The sequence below is a fragment of the Gorilla gorilla genome, chromosome 11 (assembly GCF_029281585.2).
Source record: "Gorilla gorilla gorilla isolate KB3781 chromosome 11, NHGRI_mGorGor1-v2.1_pri, whole genome shotgun sequence".
Classification (NCBI taxonomy): Eukaryota; Metazoa; Chordata; class Mammalia; order Primates; family Hominidae; genus Gorilla; species Gorilla gorilla.
Window position 1 is genome coordinate 130,689,515 of NC_073235.2, and position 21,261 is coordinate 130,710,775.

Here is a 21,261-nt window from a genome sequence, read left to right on the forward strand (position 1 = left end):
GCAGGATGCTGACCATGGAGGTGATTTCTTGGCTTCCTCAGAATACAGATTTTCCCTGGGGTTGTAGGGTCATAGGCTCATATTGCAGAGAAAGTTGGGAAAAGTAGCTAAATAAATGTTTCCTGAAAGAGAAAAATAAATTTACCCCAAGGTAGTTTTTGTTTGTTTTGGTTTTTGGTTTCTCCTTAAAACAAAAGAAAACAAAACAAAACAAAAAAACAAGATAATGTGTATGCTCATCTCTACTTGTGAATAATGGCTGTGTGGAGCAACAAAGGAACCACTGTCACCCTCAATCACTGAGGAGCACAACTAGTTAAATGGTGAAATAAAAGTGCTGTAGTTATAGACAGTGATTGAGAAAATAGGTCAGGGAACAACTTTAGCCTATACTTATTTATCATTGCTCTGAAATTTCAGAAATCTCCAAATCATAAGCTAAATCACAATGGTCAAAAATAGATTTCAATCATTTTAATTTTCCAGAATAACCACATATTCTAGAAGTAGTCCCGACCTCATGCTGCCCTCTCTTTTTGCGCCATATTTTAGGATGTATGTACTTCCTAAAAGTACTTGTCCTTCTCTAAGTCCTTTTTTCCTTTCTTCTTAAGGAAGTCCCCATATTGTGGAGAGCATAGTCACTGGGTGGGAATGACACATATCCATCATGACAACCATGTAATATTAGACACATTTAGTAGTGATAATTCCAGGTTTCTACATGTAAAGGAAAAGCCATTCACATTTGATTTTATTGAAATGATTATGTTTTATAGTGAAGACTATTGAGTAGTCTTCTTTAGTTGGCATGGTATAATTTAAATGGATTCTTGCTTCTGTTTCTAGGTAGGTAAAATGACATACACTTCAGATTATATTGATAAGTTTTATCTGAAATGATTATTTCACAGGGGGCAGATTTGAAACCCAGAAAGCAGGTGGTGGTAGGGCAGGGCCTATTCTAGGCTTGAATTCTTCCTCCAGTGACATGGAACCACAGCAGTACAGACATGATGAGGTCAGTGGTTGGGCACAACCTGAATGATCAAAATGGATTGCCAGATGGAATTGGAGTAGTGGTCTCACAATCACTGCATCTCAGTGGCTACTTACTTAATCATGGGAGAAGATGGCATGCTTTCCTGATAAATGTCCAGATCCATAATGCCAAGACTGCTAGTGGCACTACTGTTGCCATTGCTGACAAAGCAAAAGTTTACATATTAATGCCCATCTCCACCCTCTAACATGCTGCTGACAGTGATGTTCCATTGTTGTACAAGCTCCTTCCTTTGGTCCCCAGAAAAATATCGCTTTGTGCCTAGGACACCTCAATTCATATTTATTTCTGACCAAATTAAGAGAAATCATAATAAGACATAAGCCTAACCAGCTCAGCAGATAATAATAATACTAATAACAATTTGTGAATAATAATAAGTTGTGATACCACTTTCTGAAGTGGTATCACAACTGGTAGATCACACCTAGGGGGTAACAATCAGTCTGCCTCTTTTCTTCATTCTAGTTACGGTGAAGGTATTTATCTACCGGCAAGAGATTTCTTGCTGCTGGGGACACCTGCAGAGATGAAGGAACTTCTGAAAACATGGGCTGGCAGGAACCAGTTTTGACAGAAACCAGTGGACTCATGTTCTCCCTTTGACATTTGGGGGATTTTCTCAGGGACATTCCATAGGATTTCATAGGCTGAGCATCTGGCTTGCTATTTTCCCATGAGACTACAGAACCATAAGAACAAAGCTGGGCAATGTCAATGTTTTATCACTCCTTTATCTTACAATCTTCAAGAAAGAGCAACACCTGGTACCTTTTTTACTGTAGAGAAGGAGGACCGCAGATTGCATCGTGTTCATAGGCTGCACAATCAACATATGGTCTAGTTACTAGCCTGGAACTTACTGACTGAAACACAGCAAAGTTGAGCCAATTTCTAGGCTCTGTTTGTGCTTGTGAAATGAAATATATCCAATTTCACCAAACCACTCAGTCTCCTCACACCTTCTCTGTTTCCAGTGATGTCTCTTTCAAGCAAGGCTTCCAAAGGGTGAGTGGTGGTGCGTCGTGTAGTGGGACAGCTTTCTCCTGGATATACCAAGAGTAGATGGTACTCTAAAAGTAGAAAATATCAACTGGATGCCCTCGAATTTAAATTCTTGTCTTAGCTTTTGAGGGGGGCACCAGGCATATTCATGTATTGAAACCTGATGGCTCAAAATTGCACTGGAGATAATCAACCCCATAAACCTTACTGTTTAGCCCAAAGATTCGAGTTCTCTTTGCTTTTTGTTTCTATCTTGTAATACTTTCTGCTAGTTTTAGAAGTTTTGACAAACTGTTTAACATTGTGAAATGTTAAGTCTAAACAGACTAAACTCCCAGAAATAAAACTTTCCAAGAGTCATACATACACCCAGATGCTGATCCCATTTTCCATTTGGCCTCTGTGCAAAGTTTGTGGTTCAGTATCAAATGAGATTTTGGGCAGAAACACAGGGAGTCTTTTAGAGGTTCCACCTCAGCAAGGAATAGATTTTAGTTAATGTCTCCTGACTGGCTTGAGCCCTTCCAAATCGGATGTCTCTTAATCTCCTCTCTAGCTTTTTGGGAGGAACAATACAGAGGGCAGGGGAGATAGAGGGAGGAACAGTCAGGCCAAACAATACAACACAGTGTGGAAACACTTGCCTCGTGTAAACCCAGCCTGTGTTGCATCTGAAATACAAATGAACCAGAGACAGAGTATCAAACACACCAGGTGTAAAAGCAGCTCACCATTTAAAAACATTTACAGTTGTCATCATTGAATGTTCTAGCTAGGGCTTGCAGGGAAGGGAACACAGCTCATTCTTAATCACGGCCGAAGTAATTTAAGCCATAACTGGATATTAAGATACGTCTCAGCACAAATCATGACAGGCAGGCCCTCGACATAGTGGGAGCTTTCCGTTTTTTGTTCTCTCCTTCTCTCTTTATTAGGGACCCTTTGCAGAGAACCATTAAAATGCATTTTTAGAATCTGTGTTGAGACCAATTTCCCTGGGAATTCAAGGGAAGAGCAGGTACCTCATGGATCGCTCACTGAGCTGGAGAAAGCTACTTGTGTCATCTGGGTTGTCCTCCTCGTTGGCAAGCTGGGTCCAGCTGCCTGTGCTCTCCTCGCTGCTGCTTGGAGGGTTGGGGGCCTCATCGGGGGCTCTGGCTTCTGTGGAGGCTTCAGCCTCTGGTACATCTCTGGTATCAAGGCTGTCACTGTAGAGGGCAAGATATTATTACCAAGAGAGGCAGCACACACACACACACAGAAACTTCACAGAGCCACTTTGTAGAGTCCCAAAAAACAAGATGTCACTGGACACAGGCAGTCTCCCTGGGCTGATCCTTCTGCTGTGCCCTAGGTCCCATTTGCCTTTTCAGGATTACCCCCCATCAGCCAGCTTTTCCATCTCTTCTATTAATCTCTTTCTACTGACTCCCTCCAATCATTTGAAAAACAGGTTGAATGTATGTAGCCTGGCCTACACACAAAAGAATTATTGAGGGACAATGATGTTTAAAAAGAAGATACACAAAGCATTCACCAGAGAGATTATGATTCAGTGTTTCTGGAAGGAGGTCCACAAATCTGCATTTTTATCAATCACTCCTAGTTGATTCTAATGCAAGAGGATCATTAGAAAAATACCTACCCGGTTTCTGGTGCTTTTTACCAAGTCATTTTGCACTGACTTGGTAAAAAGCAAGCTGCCTCTATATTTTGATATGCATGCCTCTGTATTTTGCACTTGCACTATATTTTGTGCTGTATTTTACCCTATCTCCTCCCTCTGAAACCCCTGATTTATATCAGCACCACTCTTCTGGATGAGCACTTGCATTTTTAGACCAAGGAGCTCTCCAGAGCATTTAACCCTTGATCTGACAGGCCTTTGTTCTTGAAGCTTCTCCTCCCTGGCCGCCTGTGAATTTCTGTCTCTCTGGTCCCTTCTTGCCTGGAACCCAGTTCTCTGTTTTTCCTTTAAGTGTAGCTATAGCTGGCTCTGATTGATTTCCTGTCCTCCTTTCCACAGTCGGTTCCTAAGCAATCTCATCCACTTGCCTGTCTGTGAAAATAGCTTCCAAGTCTGGATCCCAGCCAGGACCCTTCTTCTGGATTCTGGGCTCCTTTACAAGCGGGTCTTCTGCATATCTCATTAACATCTCAAAATCAATACATCTAAAACGAATTCTAATTGCCTTCCCACCCTCTTCCCGGGCTTCTTATTTCCATTGACTTTTCTGTGTGCCTAGGCTTAAAATCTTGCAGTCTTCCAATTTCTCCTCTTTGCCCTTTACATTCAATAAATTTCTTTGTTCATTCAGTTCCAACTCTAAAGCTTTTGCAATTACTTTTAATGGCAAAACCCTCAATTACTGTTACACCAACATACTTTAATTTGTCTTTCTAAATTGCTAGAATTCCAGATTTGGAAGGAAGATTTCCTGTAGATGAAGATCCAGAAGCCCAGTGAGATTGGAGGGCTTATCCTGAAACACGAGTTGGTACTAGACATTTAGACCTTGTGTGCTTGCCTGGACTATAGTGCACCAGCCTTCCAACGGTTGTGCTTCAACTAGTCATCCACTTTCAAAACCTTCTTAACCCTGGTGCCAGATTAAAGTTCCTAAAGCATATTGTTGGTTGCTCTTGTCAGGAGCCTTCAGGAACTTCCTGAAGCCAAACTCTGTCAGTCGTGGGCTCCCCCTGCTTATCAAGTTTCATGTGCCACAACCCTAATCACTACTTAACAAACAAAACTATCTACTGTTTTTCAAAAATGCAGGGATTTCTTGCCTCCCAGCCTTTGCCTAGTTGAGTCCTCTGACCAAATGGTGGAGAAGTGTGCTTTGAGCATACTTTCTGCCATCCAACTGCTGTAGATTCCTGTTCCACGACTTGTCACCTGTTCAACTTAAGTTAATAAATCTCTCCAAGAAAAGTAACAACATCTCATAAAGGTTTTTGGAAGACATAAATTAGAAAAAAAATCATTTAATGCATTTAGCTTAGTGCCTGTATATAAGTATCCAATAAGTATTTTTTCTTTATTAATAAATTATATAATTCATTAAGTCTAATAACATGCTTTTGTTAAGAATCACGTCTAATAACTCGCTGTTTTGATCTTTGCTTCTCACTACCCCTCAAGCCTCAACCAAGACACTCCCACCTCCCCAAGGCCTTTCTTAATCTTCTTAGCTGGAGCTCTCTCCCTTGAATGGTTGAAGCAATCTATTTTTCTTTCTTTTTGGTGAAATGGAGGGCTTCCTGAGTCACATTCTAGTACATATAGTTATTTGTGTATATAATATTCGTTATTAAGAATGTTTGCACTTGTTTGTATTTTAAGAACAGAGCTGTGAACACATAAACTATTCTTCAGATGAATATGTTATTGCTAAAAGTGTCTAGTTTCATAAGCAGAGCCACACTCTGAGTCTAGAGAGCTCCACTTGTTAAGTTGTAAACTGTGAAAGATCTGAGATGTGGCACTACTTGCAAGCTGGTAGTTTTTTGTTTGTTTGTGTGTTTGTTTGAGACAAAGTCTTGCTTTGTTGCCCAGGCTGAAGTGCAGTAGCATGATCTCGGCTCACTGCAACCTCCGTCTCCCAGATATAAGCAATTCCCCTGCCTCAGCCTCCCAAGTAGCTGGGATTACAGGCATGTGTCACCATGCCTGGCTAATTTTTTTATTTTTAGTAGAGATAGGATTTGCCATGTTGGCTGGGCTGGTCTCGAACTCAAGTGACCTGCACTCCTGGGCCTCCCAAAATGCTGGGATTACAGGCATGAGCCACCGCGCCCGGCCTTTAGGGTTAATATTCAATCACCCTTTAATTCAGGTATCAGTGCCCTTTGCTCAGGAAACTCTGATGGACAGAAATGTAAACATGTTCATGGAAATTTGTCTGCAGACTACTTACAGGGTCATCAAAAACTAACAGTATTTATGTTTTTGACATTAACAGACATAAATGACTACAAACAAAAAGCAACAGCGTATTTTGCTATTGACAGTAATAATAGTCACTTGATCTAGTAGATGCTGGATTGTTTTACTCCAGGCCATGGTACCCTGACTGTGGAGAACACAGGCTGCTGACTGTACACACTGGGAATTACCCTCAGTGAAGGAATTGCCTTGCCAAGGTTAGACCCTTTCCCAGTGAGGATCCTAATGTCTGGCTAACATAGAGATACAAAAGCCCACTCCTTGCTTCCATTTGCATAAAAACTGACAGCCCATCCCATCTTCGGGGTTTCCTGCAGGATGTGCCGAGGCCTCAGTTGCAGACACACTTGGGAAGGACCTCTCCTCTTGGCCAATCCTGCCTTTCCCACTTCCTTACATGGGTATGCATATATTTCTGCAGAGAACACCCTGACAAATTATCTGCCTGCAGCTCTCCCTCTCAGAGTCTGTTCCCAGGGAATACAACCTAAGACGGGTGGCCTCTTTCATTTAAAGTAAAATATTGGCTGCAGAAAGGTCTATGTAATTTTCCTCAATCTTAGAATTAGTACTGTTATCTGTTCTCTGAGAATGGTTATATTTTAACAATTTAAAAAAGTTCTCATATAGAGAGCAGAGTTTCAAATGCATAACTTTTTGAGTGTGATTAAAAATCTCCTTTTTGATGTGCGAACTTGTCACCTAAGGAATTTTACAAAAGGCTTTGGATGCTTGATCCTGACCGTCCTTCTCACAGTGTTCTGGGTAGGTTTGGCATTGAGGTGTGATTATTTCTAGTATGCTATGCTGCTAACACTTTGTGAAAGAAGGTCCTTGCTTGGTTTTTCTTGTTGAAATATTGAGATTTTTCCAAATCGTGTAGGGAGGAAGGAGGAGAATGGTGCAGCCAAAGAGGCGGCATGGACTTAAATTCAAATGAAAGAAAAGTTCATTGATGACAAATGGAAATAATACACATATCCCTAACACAGTGCAAATGAGCCAAGAACCAGATACAAAGGAGAAGGTTCCCAAACCATTCACTTGCCTAGGTAAAAAGTCATTTCCTGGACCAATTTCTTATTAAGTTAGAATTTCATGTTATTAGAAACATTTATTCCAGGCTATTTCTTACTAAAGAAGTTAAATCTCACTGATTGACATCCAACATCCTTATTAAAAAATGAGTCTGTCAGTGTGTTTTACTTTATCTCAACTTCATGCTCTATTTAAAGTAAATCTCACATTCCATGTCACATAACTAGGAGTTCAGAATGAATAATCATTATCCACAACACTAGTTTTCATTTTGAGAGAAATTGAAATTTATAGTTCTGCTCATTTATTTATGAATAATGCACAGAGGTGTTGTGCAGATGCATGCAAATGGCTTCCCCCTTCTTATCTTACATATCATCCACAGAGATTCAGAAGATTATGTCATATCAAATTCCATCATAGAATCTAATCTCCCAGTTGGCAGAGATTTTAGAGACCATCTAGCCTGTAATTTCCATTAGGGTTCACTCTTGATGTTGCATATTCTATAGGCTTTGACAAATGTATAATGACTAATATCATACAGTATAAGTTCACTGCCCTAAAAATCCTCTGTGCTCTACCTGTTCAACCCTCCTGCCCTCTAACCTCTGACAACCACTGATCTTTTTATTGTCTCCATAGTTTTGCCTTTTTTGAGACTGTCATATAGTTGGAATCATATAGCATGTAGCATCTTGAGATTGGCAACGTTTGGCCAGGAGCGGTGGCTCACGCCTGTAATCCCAGCACTTTGGGAGGCCAAGGCGGGTGGATCACCTGAGGTCAGGAGTTCAAGACCAGCCTAGCCAACGTGGTGAAACACTGTCTCTACTAAAAATACAAAAATTAGTCAGCCAGGCACGGTGGCTCACGTCTGTAATCCCAGCACTTTGGGAGGCCGAGGTGGGTGGATCACGAGGTCAGGAGATGGAGACCATCGTGGCTAACATGGTGAAACCCCATCTCTACTAAATATACAAAAAATTAGCCGGGCATGGTGGTGGGCGCCTGTAGTCCCAGCTACTCGGGAGGCTGAGGCAGGAGAATCGCTTGAACCCACGAGGTGGAGGTTGCAGTGAGCCAAGATGGCGCCACTGCACTCCAGCCTGGGAGACAGCAAGACTCCATCTAAAAAAAATAATAATAATAAAAATAAAATAGGAGTTGGAGAGCCAAGATGGCCGAATAGGAACAGCTCCGGTCTACAGCTCCCAGCGTGAGCGACGCAGAAGACAGGTGATTTCTGCATTTCCATCTGAGGTACTGGGTTCATCTCACTAGGGAGTGCCAGACAGTGGGCGCAGGCCAGTGGGTGCAGCGCACCGTGCGCGAGCCAAAGCAGGGCGAGGCATTGCTTCACCTGGGAAGCGCAAGGGGTCAGGGAGTTCCCTTTCTGAGTCAAAGAAAGGGGTGACGGACGCACCTGGAAAATCGGGTCACTCCCACCCGATTATTGCGCTTTTCAGACCGGCTTAAAAAACGGCGCACCACGAGACTATATCCCACACCTGACTCGGAGGGTCCTACGCCCACGGAATCTCGCTGATTGCTAGCACAGCAGTCTGAGATCAAACTGCAAGGCGGCAGCGAGGCTGGGGGAGGGGCGCCCGCCATTGCCCAGGCTTGATTAGGTAAACAAAGCAGCCGGGAAGCTCGAACTGGGTGGAGCCCACCACAGCTCAAGGAGGCTTGCCTGCCTCTGTAGGCTCCACCTCTGGGGGCAGGGCACAGACAAACAAAAAGACAGCAGTAACCTCTGCAGACTTAAATGTCCCTGTCTGACAGCTTTGAAGAGAGCAGTGGTTCTCCCAGCACGCAGCTGGAGATCTGAGAACGGGCAGACTGCCTCCTCAAGTGGGTCCCTGACCCCTGACCCCCGAGCAGCCTAACTGGGAGGCACCCCCCAGCAGGGGCACACTGACACCTCACACGGCAGGGTATTCCAACAGACCTGCAGCTGAGGGTCCTGTCTGTTAGAAGGAAAACTAACAAACAGAAAGGACATCCACACTGAAAACCCATCTGTACATCACCATCATCAAAGACCAAAAGTAGATAAAACCACAAAGATGGGGAAAAAACAGAACAGAAAAACTGGAAACTCTAAAACGCAGAGCACCTCTCCTCCTCCAAAGGAACGCAGTCCCTCACCAGCAACGGAACAAAGCTGGATGGAGAATGAGTTTGACGAGCTGAGAGAAGAAGGCTTCAGACGATCAAATTACTCTGAGCTACGGGAGGACATTCAAACCAAAGGCAAAGAAGTTGAAAACTTTGAAAAAAATTTAGAAGAATGTATAACTAGAATAACCAATACAGAGAAGTGCTTAAAGGAGCTGATGGAGCTGAAAACCAAGGCTCGAGAACTACGTGAAGAATGCAGAAGCCTCAGGAGCCGATGCGATCAACTGGAAGAAAGGGTATCAGCAATGGAAGATGAAATGAATGAAACGAAGCGAGAAGGGAAGTCTAGAGAAAAAAGAATAAAAAGAAATGAGCAAAGCCTCCAAGAAATATGGGACTATGTGAAAAGACCAAATCTACGTCTGATTGGTGTACCTGAAAGTGATGCGGAGAATGGAACCAAGTTGGAAAACACTCTGCAGGATATTATCCAGGAGAACTTCCCCAATCTAGCAAGGCAGGCCAACATTCAGATACAGGAAATACAGAGAACACCACAAAGATACTCCTCGAGAAGAGCAACTCCAAGACACATAATTGTCAGATTCACCAAAGTTGAAATGAAGGAAAAAATGTTAAGGGCAGCCAGAGAGAAAGGTCGGGTTACCCTCAAAGGGAAGCCCATCAGACTAACAGCGGATTTCTCGGCAGAAACCCTACAAGCCAGAAGAGAGTGGGGGCCAATATTCAACATTCTTAAAGAAAAGAATTTTCAACCCAGAATTTCATATCCAGCCAAACTAAGCTTCATAAGTGAAGGAGGAATAAAATACTTTACAGACAAGCAAATGCTGAGAGATTTTGTCACCACCAGGCCTGCCCTAAAAGAGCTCCTGAAGGAAGCGCTAAATATGGAAAGGAACAACCGGTACCAGCCGCTGCAAAATCATGCCGAAATGTAAAGACCATGGAGACTAGGAAGAAACTGCATCAACTAATGAGCAAAATCACCAGCTAACATCATAATGACAGGATCAAATTCACACATAACAATATTAACTTTAAATGTAAATGGACTAAATTCTCCAATTAAAAGACACAGACTGGCAAGTTGGATAAAGAGTCAAGACCCATCAGTATGCTGTATTCAGGAAACCCATCTCACGTGCAGAGACACACATAGGCTCAAAATAAAAGGATGGAGGAAGATCTACCAAGCAAATGGAAAACAAAAAAAGGCAGGGGTTGCAATCCTAGTCTCTGACAAAACAGACTTTAAACCAACAAAGATCAAAAGAGACAAAGAAGGCCATTACATAATGGTAAAGGGATCAATTCAACAAGAGGAGCTAACTATCCTAAATATATATGCACCCAATACAGGAGCACCCAGATTCATAAAGCAAGTCCTGAGTGACCTACAAAGAGACTTAGACTCCCACACATTAATAATGGGAGACTTTAACACCCCACTGTCAACATTAGACAGATCAACGAGACAGAAAGTCAACAAGGATACCCAGGAATTGAACTCAGCTCTGCACCAAGTGGACCTAATAGACATCTACAGAACTCTCCACCCCAAATCAACAGAATATACATTTTTTTCAGCACCACACCACACCTATTCCAAAATTGACCACATAGTTGGAAGTAAAGCTCTCCTCAGCAAATGTAAAAGAACAGAAATTATAACAAACTATCTCTCAGACCACAGTGCAATCAAACTAGAACTCAGGATTAAAAATCTCACTCAAAGCCGCTCAACTACATGGAAACTGAACAACCTGCTCCTGAATGACTACTGGGTACATAACGAAATGAAGGCAGAAATAAAGATGTTCTTTGAAACCAACGAGAACAAAGACACAACATACCAGAATCTCTGGGATGCATTCAAAGCAGTGTGTAGAGGGAAATTTATAGCACTAAATGCCCACAAGAGAAAGCAGGAAAGATCCAAAATTGACACCCTAACATCACAATTAAAAGAACTAGAAAAGCAAGAGCAAACACATTCAAAAGCTAGCAGAAGGCAAGAAATAACTAAAATCAGAGCAGAACTGAAGGAAATAGAGACACAAAAAACCCTTCAAAAAATCAATGAATCCAGGAGCTGGTTTTTTGAAAGGATCAACAAAATTGATAGACCGCTAGCAAGACTAATAAAGAAAAAAAGAGAGAAGAATCAAATAGGCACAATAAAAAATGATAATGGGGATATCACCACCGATCCCACAGAAATACAAACTACCATCAGAGAATACTACAAACACCTCTACGCAAATAAACTAGAAAATCTAGAAGAAATGGATACATTCCTTGACACATACACTCTCCCAAGACTAAACCAGGAAGAAGTTGAATCTCTGAATAGACCAATAACAGGAGCTGAAATTGTGGCAATAATCAATAGTTTACCAACCAAAAAGAGTCCAGGACCAGATGGATTCACAGCCGAATTCTACCAGAGGTACAAGGAGGAACTGGTACCATTCCTTCTGAAACTATTCCAATCAATAGAAAAAGAGGGAATCCTCCCTAACTCATTTTATGAGGCCAGCATCATTCTGATACCAAAGCCGGGCAGAGACACAACCAAAAAAGAGAATTTTAGACCAATATCCTTGATGAACATTGATGCAAAAATCCTCAATAAAATACTGGCAAACCGAATCCAGCAGCACATCAAAAAGCTTATCCACCATGATCAAGTGGGCTTCATCCCCGGGATGCAAGGCTGGTTCAATATACGCAAATCAATAAATGTAATCCAGCATATAAACAGAGCCAAAGACAAAAACCACATGATTATCTCAATAGATGCAGAAAAAGCCTTTGACAAAATTCAACAACCCTTCATGCTAAAAACTCTCAATAAATTAGGTATTGATGGGACGTATTTCAAAATAATAAGAGCTATCTATGACAAACCCACAGCCAATATCATACTGAATGGGCAAAAACTGGAAGCATTCCCTTTGAAAACTGGCACAAGACAGGGATGCCCTCTCTCACCGCTCCTATTCAACATAGTGTTGGAAGTTCTGGCCAGGGCAATCAGGCAGGAGAAGGAAATAAAGGGTATTCAATTAGGAAAAGAGGAAGTCAAATTGTCCCTGTTTGCAGACGACATGATTGTTTATCTAGAAAACCCCATTGTCTCAGCCCAAAATCTCCTTAAGCTGATAAGCAACTTCAGCAAAGTCTCAGGATACAAAATCAATGTACAAAAATCACAAGCATTCTTATACACCAACAACAGACAAACAGAGAGCCAAATCATGAGTGAACTCCCATTCACAATTGCTTCAAAGAGAATAAAATACCTAGGAATCCAACTTACAAGGGATGTGAAGGACCTCTTCAAGGAGAACTACAAACCACTGCTCAAGGAAATAAAAGAGGATACAAACAAATGGAAGAACATTCCATGCTCATGGGTAGGAAGAATCAATATCGTGAAAATGGCCATACTGCCCAAGGTAATTTACAGATTCAATGCCATCCCCATCAAGCTACCAATGACTTTCTTCACAGAATTGGAAAAAACTACTTTAAAGTTCATATGGAACCAAAAAAGAGCCCGCATTGCCAAGTCAATCCTAAGCCAAAAGAACAAAGCTGGAGGCATCACACTACCTGACTTCAAACTATACTACAAGGCTACAGTAACAAAAACAGCATGGTACTGGTACCAAAACAGAGATATAGATCAATGGAACAGAACAGAGCCCTCAGAAATAACGCCGCATACCTACAACTATCTGATCTTTGACAAACCTGAGAAAAACAAACAATGGGGAAAGGATTCCCTATTTAATAAAGGGTGCTGGGAAAACTGGCTAGCCATATGTAGAAAGCTGAAACTGGATCCCTTCCTTACACCTTATACAAAAATCAATTCAAGATGGATTAAAGATTTAAACGTTAGACCTAAAACCATAAAAACCCTAGAAGAAAACCTAGGCATTACCATTCAGGACATAGGCGTGGGCAAGGACTTCATGTCCAAAACACCAAAAGCAATGGCAACAAAAGCCAAAATTGACAAATGGGATCTAATTAAACTAAAGAGCTTCTGCACAGCAAAAGAAACTACCATCAGAGTGAACAGGCAACCTACAACATGGGAGAAAATTTTCGCAACCTACTCATCTGACAAAGGGCTAATATCCAGAATCTACAATGAACTCAAACAAATTTACAAGAAAAAAACAAACAACCCCATCAAAAAGTGGGCGAAGGACATGAACAGACACTTCTCAAAAGAAGACATTTATGCAGCCAAAAAACACATGAAAAAATGCTCATCATCACTGGCCATCAGAGAAATGCAAATCAAAACCACTATGAGATATCATCTCACACCAGTTAGAATGGCAATCATTAAAAAGTCAGGAAACAACAGGTGCTGGAGAGGATGTGGAGAAATAGGAACACTTTTACACTGTTGGTGGGACTGTAAACTAGTTCAACCATTGTGGAAGTCAGTGTGGCGATTCCTCAGGGATCTAGAACTAGAAATACCATTTGACCCAGCCATCCCATTACTGGGTATATACCCAAAGGACTATAAATCATGCTGCTATAAAGACACATGCACACGTATGTTTATTGCGGCATTATTCACAATAGCAAAGACTTGGAACCAACCCAAATGTCCAACAATGATAGACTGGATTAAGAAAATGTGGCACATATACACCATGGAATACTATGCAGCCATAAAAAATGATGAGTTCATGTCCTTTGTAGGGACATGGATGAAATTGGAAATCATCATTCTCAGTAAACTATCACAAGAACAAAAAACCAAACACCGCATATTCTCACTCATAGGTGGGAATTGAACAATGAGATCACATGGACACAGGAAGGGGAATATCACACTCTGGGGACTGTTGTGGGGTGGGGGGAGGGGGGAGGGATAGCATTGGGAGATATACCACCAGCATGGCACATGTATACATATGTAACTAACCTGCACAATGTGCACATGTACCCTAAAACTTAAAGTATAATAAAAAAAAAAAAAAAAAAAAAAAAAAATAAAATAAAATAAAATAAATAAAAGATTGACAACATTTAATAATATGCACTTAAGGTTCCTCTGTATCTTTTCATGGCTTGACAGTTCTTTTTTGTTAGTGCTGAATAAAATTCTATTGTTTGGACGTACCACACTTTATCCATTAACCTACTGAAGAATCCCCTCTTGCTTCTAAGTTTTGGCAATTCTCACTAAAGCTAGTATAAACATCTGTGTGCAGGTTTTTATATGGGCATAAGTTTTCAACGTGTTTGGGTAAATACCAAGGAGCAGGATTGCTGGGTTGTATGGTAACAGTATCTTTAGTTTTGTAAAACACTCCCCAAATGTCTTCAAAAGTCGCTGTTCCATTTTGATTGGAAAATCAGTAATGAATGAGTTTCTGTTGCTCCACATCTTTGCCAGCATCTGGTTTTGTCAGTATTTTGAATTTTGGGATTCTAATATGTATGTGGTGGTATCTGATTGTTTTGATTTGCAAGTCCATAATGACATAATGTTGAACATCTTTTTATATGCTTATATGCTATCCACACATGTTCTTTGGTGAAGTGTCTCTTCAGGCCTTTTGATCATTTTTCTTTTATATAAACATATATATATATACACACATATATATAAATATATCTATACATATAAATATATCTATACATATATAAATATATATACATATATAAATATACACATATATAAATATATATACACACATATATATACACATATATAAATATATATACTTATATAAATATATACTATATATATACGTATATATATATTATATATATAAATATATATACGTATATATATATACACACACATATATATTTATTATACTTTAAGTTCTAGTATTCATGTGCACAATGTGCAGGTTTGTTACCTATGTATACATGTGCCATGTTGGTGTGCTGCATCCATTAACTCGTCATTTACATTAGGTATATCTCCTAATGCTATCCCTCCCCCCTCCCCACAGCCCACAACAGGCCCTGGTGTGTGATGTTCCCCTTCCTGTGTCCATGTGTTCTCATTGTTCAATTCCCACCTATGAGTGAGAACATGTGGTGTTTGGTTTTTTGTCCTTGCGATAGTTTGCTGAGAATGATGGTTTCCAGCTTCATCCATGTCCCTACAAAGGACATGAACTCATCATTTTTTATGGCTGCATAGTATTCCATAGTGTATATGTGCCACATTTTCTTAATCCAGTCTATCATTGTTGGATATTTGGATTGGTTCCAAGTCTTTGCTATTGTAAGTAGTGCCGCAATAAACATACATGTGCATGTGTTTTTATAGCAGCATGATTTATAATCCTTTGGGTATATACCCAGTAATAGGATGGCTGGGTCAAATGGTATTTCTAGTTCTAGATCCCTGAGGAATCACCACACTGACTTCCACAATGGTTGAGCTAGTTTACAGTCCCACCAACAGTGTAAAAGTGTTCCTATTTCTCCACATCCTCTCCAGCACCTGTTGTTTCCCGACTTTTTAATGATTGCCATTCTAACTGCTGTAAGATGATATCTCATTGCGGTTTTGATTTGCATTTCTCTGATGGCCAGTGATGAAGAGCATTTTTTCACGTGTCTGTTGGCTGCATAAATGTCTTCTTTTGAGAAGTGTCTGTTCATATCCTTCGCCCACTTTTTGATGAGGTTGTTGGTTTTTTTCCTGTAAATTTGTTTGTGTTCTTTGTAGATTCTGGATATTAGCCCTTTGTCAGATGAGTAGATTGCAAAAATTTTCTCCCATTCTGTAGGTTGCCTGTTCACTGTGATGGTAGTTTCTTTTGCTGTGCAGAAGCTCTTTAGTTTAATTAGATCCCATTTGTCTATGTTGGCTTCTGTTGCCATTGCTTTTGGTGTTTTAGACATGAAGTCCTTGCCCATGCCTATGTCCTGAATGGTATTGCCTAGGTTTTCTTCTAGGCTTTCTAAGGTTTTAGGTCTAACATTTAAGTCTTTAATCTATCTTGAATTAATTTTTGTATAAGGTGTAAGGAAGGGATCCAGTTTCAGCTTTCTACATATTGCTAGCCAGTTTTCCCAGCACCATTTGTTAAATAGGGAATCCTTTCCCCATTTCTTGTTTTCATCAGGTTTGTTAAAGATGAGATGGTTGTAGATGTGTGGTATTATTTCTGAGGGCTCTGTTCTGTTCCATTGGTCTATACCTCTGTTTTGGTACCAGCACCATGCTGTTTGGGTTACTGTAGCCTTGTAGTATAGTTTGAAGTCAGGCAGCGTGATGCCTCCAGCTTTGTTCTTTTGGCTTAGGATTGACTTGGCAATGCGGGCTCTTTTTTGGCTGCATGTGAACTTTAAAGTAGTTTTTTCCAATCTGTGAAGAAAGTCATTGGTAGCTTGATGGGGATGGCGTTGAATCTATAAATTACCTTGGGCAGTATGGCCATTTTCACAACATTGATTCTTCCTACCTATGAGCATGGAATGTTCTTCCATTTGTTTGTGTCCTCTTTTATTTCCTTGAGCAGTGGTTTGTAGTTCTCCTTGAAGAGGTCCTTCACATCCCTTGTAAGTTGGATTCCTAGGTATTTTATTCTCTTTGAAGCAATTGTGAATGGGAGTTCACTCATGATTTGGCTGTTTGTCTGTTATTGGTGTATAAGAATGCTTGTGATTTTTGTACATTGATTTTGTAACCTGAGACTTTGCTGAAGTTGCTTATCAGCTTAAGGAGATTTTGAGCTGAAACGATGGGGTTTTCTAGATATACAATCATGTCATCTGCAAACAGTGACAATTTGACTTCCTCTTTTCCTAATTGAATACCTTTATTTCTTTCCCCTGCCTGATTGCCCTGTCCAGAACTTCCAACACTATGTTGAATAGGAGTGGTGAGAGAGGGCATCCCTGTCTTGTGCTAGTTTTCAAAGGGAATGCTTCCAGTTTTTGCCCATTCAGTATGATATTGGCTGTGGGTTTGTCATAAATAGCCCTTATTATTTTTAGATACATCCCATCAATACCTAATTTATTGAGAGTTTTTAGCATGAAGGGCTGTTGAATTTTGTCAAAGGACTTTTCTGCATTTTTGAGATAATCATGTGGTTTTTGTCTTTGGTTCTGTTTACATACCTGATTACATTTATTGATTTGTGTATGTTGAACCAGCCTTGCATCCCAGGGATGAAGCCCACTTGATCATGGTGATAAGCTTTTTGATGTGCTGCTGGATTTGGTTTGCCAATATTTTAGTGAGGACTTTTGCATCAATGTTCATCAGGGATATTGGTCTAAAATTATCTTTTTTCGTTATGTCTCTGCCAGGCTTTGGTATCAGGATGATGCTGGCCTCATAAAATGAGTTAGGGAGGATGCCCTCTTTTTCTACTGATTGGAATAGTTTCAGAAGGAATGGTACCAGCTCCTCCTTGTACCTCTGGTAGAATTCGGCTGTGAATCCGTCTGGTCCTGGGCTTTTTTTGGTTGGTAGGTTATTAATTATTGCCTCAATTTCAGAGCCTGTTATTGGTCTATTAAGAGATTCAACTTCTTCCTGGTTTAGTCTTGGGAGGGTGTATGTGTTGAGGAATTTATCCGTTTCTTCTAGATTTTCTAGTTTATTTGCGTAGAGGTGTTTATAGTATTCTCTGATGATAGTTTGTATTTCTGTGGGATGGGTGGTGATATCCCCTTTATCATTTTTTATTATGTCTATTCGATTCTTCTCTCTTTTCTTCTTTATTAGTCTTGCTAGCGGTCTATCAATTTTGTTGATCTTTTCAAAAAATCAGCTCCTGGATTCATTGATTTTGCGAAGGGTTTTTTGTGTCTCTATCTCCTTCAGTTCTGCTCTGATCTTAGTTATTTCTTGCCTTCTGCTATCTTTTGAATGTGTTTGCTCTTGCTTCTCTAGCTCTTTTAGTTGTGATGTTAGGGTGTCAATTTTAGGTCTTTCCTGCTTTCTCTTGTGGGCATTTAGTGCTATAAATTTTCCTCTACACACTGCTTTAAATCTGTCCCAGAGATTCTGGTATGTTGTGTCTTTGTTCTCGTTGGTTTCAAAGAACATCTTTATTTCTGCCTTCATTTTGTTATGTACCCAGTAGTCATTCAGTAGCACGTTATTCAGTTTCCATGTAGTTGATTGGTTTTAAGTGAGTTTCTTAATCCTGAGTTCTTGTTTGATTGCACTTTGGTCTGACAGACAGTTTGTTATAATTTCTGTTCTTTTACATTTGCTGAGGAGTGCTTTACTTCAAACTATGTGAATTTTGGAACAGGTGTGGTGTGGTTCTGAGAAGAATGTATATTCTGTTGATTTGGGGTGGAGAGTTCTCTAGATGTCTATTAGGTCCACTTGGTGCAGAGCTGTATTCAATTCCTGGATATCCTTGTTAACTTTCTGTGTCGTTGATCTGTCTAATGTTGACAGTGGGGTGTTAAAGTCTCCCACTATTATTGTATGGGAGTCTAAATCTGTCTGTAGTTCTCTAACGACGTGCTTTATGAATCTGGGTGCTCCTGTATTGGTTGCATATATATTTAGGATAGTTAGCTCTTCTTGTTGAATTGATCCCTTTACCATTACGTAATGGCCTTCCTTGTCTCTTTTGATCTTTGTTGGTTTAAAGTCTGTTTTATCAGAGACTAGGATTGTAACCCCTGCCTTTTTTGGTTTTCCATTTGCTTGGTAGATCTTCCTCCATTCCTTTATTTTGAGCCTATGTGTGTCTCTGCATGTGAGATGGGTTTCCTGAATACAGCACGCTGATGGGTCTTGACTCTTTATCCAATTTGCCAGTCTGTGTCTTTTAATTGGAGCATTTAGCCCATTTACATTTAAGGTTAATATTGTTGTGTGGGAATTTGATCATGTCATTATGATGTTAGCTGGTTGTTTTGCTCGTTAGTTGATGCAGTTTATTCCTAGCATTGATGGTCTTTACAATTTGGCATGTTTTTGCAGTGGCTGGTACCAGTTGTTCCTTTCCATGTTTAGTGCTTCCTTCAGGAGCTCTTGTAGGGCAGGCCTGGTGGTGACAAAATCTCTCAGCATTTGCTTGTCTGTAAAGTATTTTATTTCTCCTTCACTTATGAAGCTTAGTTTGGCTGGATATGAAATTCTGGGTTGAAAATTCTTTTCTTTAAGAATGTTGAATATTGGCCCCCACTCTGTTCTGGCTTGTAGAGTTTCTGCCGAGAGATCAGCTGTTAGTCTGATGGGCTTCCTTTTGTGGGTAACCTGACCTTTCTCTTTGGCTGCCCTTAATATTTTTTCCTTCATTTCATCTTTGGTGAATCTGACAATTATGTGTCTTGGAGTTGCTCTCCTCGAGGAGTATCTTTGTGGCGTTCTCTGTATTTCCTGAATTTGAATGTTGGCCTGCCTTTCTAGGTTGGGGAAGTTCTCCTGGATAATATTCTGCAGAGTGTTTTCCAAGTCGGTTCCATTCTCCCCGTCACTTTCAGGTACACCAATCAGATGTAGATTTGTTCTTTTCACAAAGTCCCATATTTCTTGGAGGCTTTGTTCATTTCTCTTTATTCTTTTTTCTCTAAATTTCTCTTCTCGCTTCATTTCATTCATTTGATCTTCAGTCACTGATACCCTTTCTTCCAGTTGGTCGAATCGGCTACTGAAGCTTGTGCATTCATCATGTAATTCTCGTGCCACGGTTTTCAGCTTCATCAGGTCCTTTAAGGACTTTTCTGCATTGTTTTTTCTGGTTAGCCTTTTGTCTAATCTTTTTTCAAGGTTTTTAACTTCTTTGCCATGGGTTCAAACTTCCTCCTTTAGCTCGGAGAAGTTTGACCGTCTGAAGCCTTCTTCTCTCATCTCGTCAAAGTCATTCTCCGTCCAGCTTTGTTCTGTTGCTGGTGAGGAGGTGCGTTCCTTTGGAGGAGGAGAGGTGCTCTGATTTTTAGAATTTTCCGTTTTTCTGTTCTGTCTTTTCCCCATCTCTGTGGTTTTATCTACCTTTGGTCTTTGATGAGGGTGATGTACAGATGGGGTTTTGGTGTGGATGTCCTTTCTATTTGTTAGTTTTCCTTTTAACAGTCAGGACCCTCAGCTGCAGGTCTGTTGGAGTTTGCTGGAGGTCCACTCCAGACCCTGTTTACCTGGGTATAGCAGTGGAGGCTGCAGAACAGCGAATATTGCTGAACAGCAAATGCTGCTGTCTGATTGTTCCTCTGGAGGTTTCGTCTCAGAGGGGTACTCAGCCGTGTGAGGTGTCAGTCTTCCCCTACTGGGGGATGCCTCCCAGATAGGCTACCCGGGAGTCAGGGACCCACTTGAGGAGGCAGTCTGTCCATTCTCATATCTCCAACTCCATGCTGGGAGAACCACTACTCTCTTCAAAGCTCAGTTGGAAATGCAGAAATCATCTGTCTTCTGCATCGCTCACGCTGGGAACTGCAGACTGGAGCTGTTCCTATTCAGCCATCTTGGAACTGCTTTTGATCATTTTTCAAGTTTTGTATTATCTTTAATGGACAAATAATAATTACATCTATTTATGGGGTACAATACAATAATTTGATATATGTATACACTGTGGAATGATTAAATTGGGGTAATAAGAATATCCATCATGCCAAATATTTATATTTTTGATGAGAACATTTAAAACCTTCTCTTTTAGCTATTTTGAGATATATGATACATTATTATTAACTGTAGTCACCTACCTTTCTGTGCAATAGAGCACCAGAACATGTTCTGTCTAACTATAGCTTTTTAGCTATTGACTAGAATCTTCCTTTCTCTGTCCACCTCCCCCAGTCCCCAGCCTCTGGAAATCATCATTTTACTCTCTCCTTCTATGAGTTTGACTTTTTAAGATTCCATACATGAGATCAGACTGTATTTGTCTCTCAGTGCTTGGCATATCTCATTTAACATAACGTCCTCTAGGTTCATTCATGTTGTCACAAATGACAGAATTTCCTGATTTCAAAATATATTACAAAGCAATAGTAATTAAAACAGGATGGCAATGGCATAAAAACAGACACATTGACCAGTGTAATAGGATAGAGATTCCAGAAAGAAACC

General features: G+C 40.5%; 1 protein-coding gene across 3 annotated transcripts in view; it reads right to left on the reverse strand.

The window, feature by feature from the left end:
• Nucleotides 1-21,261, reverse strand: part of SPHKAP (SPHK1 interactor, AKAP domain containing) — a 206,858-nt gene that overhangs the window by 12,441 nt on the left and 173,156 nt on the right. Inside the window, exons 8-9 of one of the 3 annotated variants that reach the window (XM_004033306.4) lie at nucleotides 3,091-3,276; nucleotides 1,117-1,203 (exon numbers count right to left, since the gene is read on the reverse strand). In XM_004033306.4, coding sequence (XP_004033354.4) covers nucleotides 1,117-1,203; nucleotides 3,091-3,276 — 273 coding nt within the window. Of the gene's footprint in view, nucleotides 1-1,116; nucleotides 2,740-3,090; nucleotides 3,277-21,261 lie in introns of those variants that run through there. The other 2 variants (XM_019022840.3, XM_031008864.2) reach the window with 2 other exon arrangements.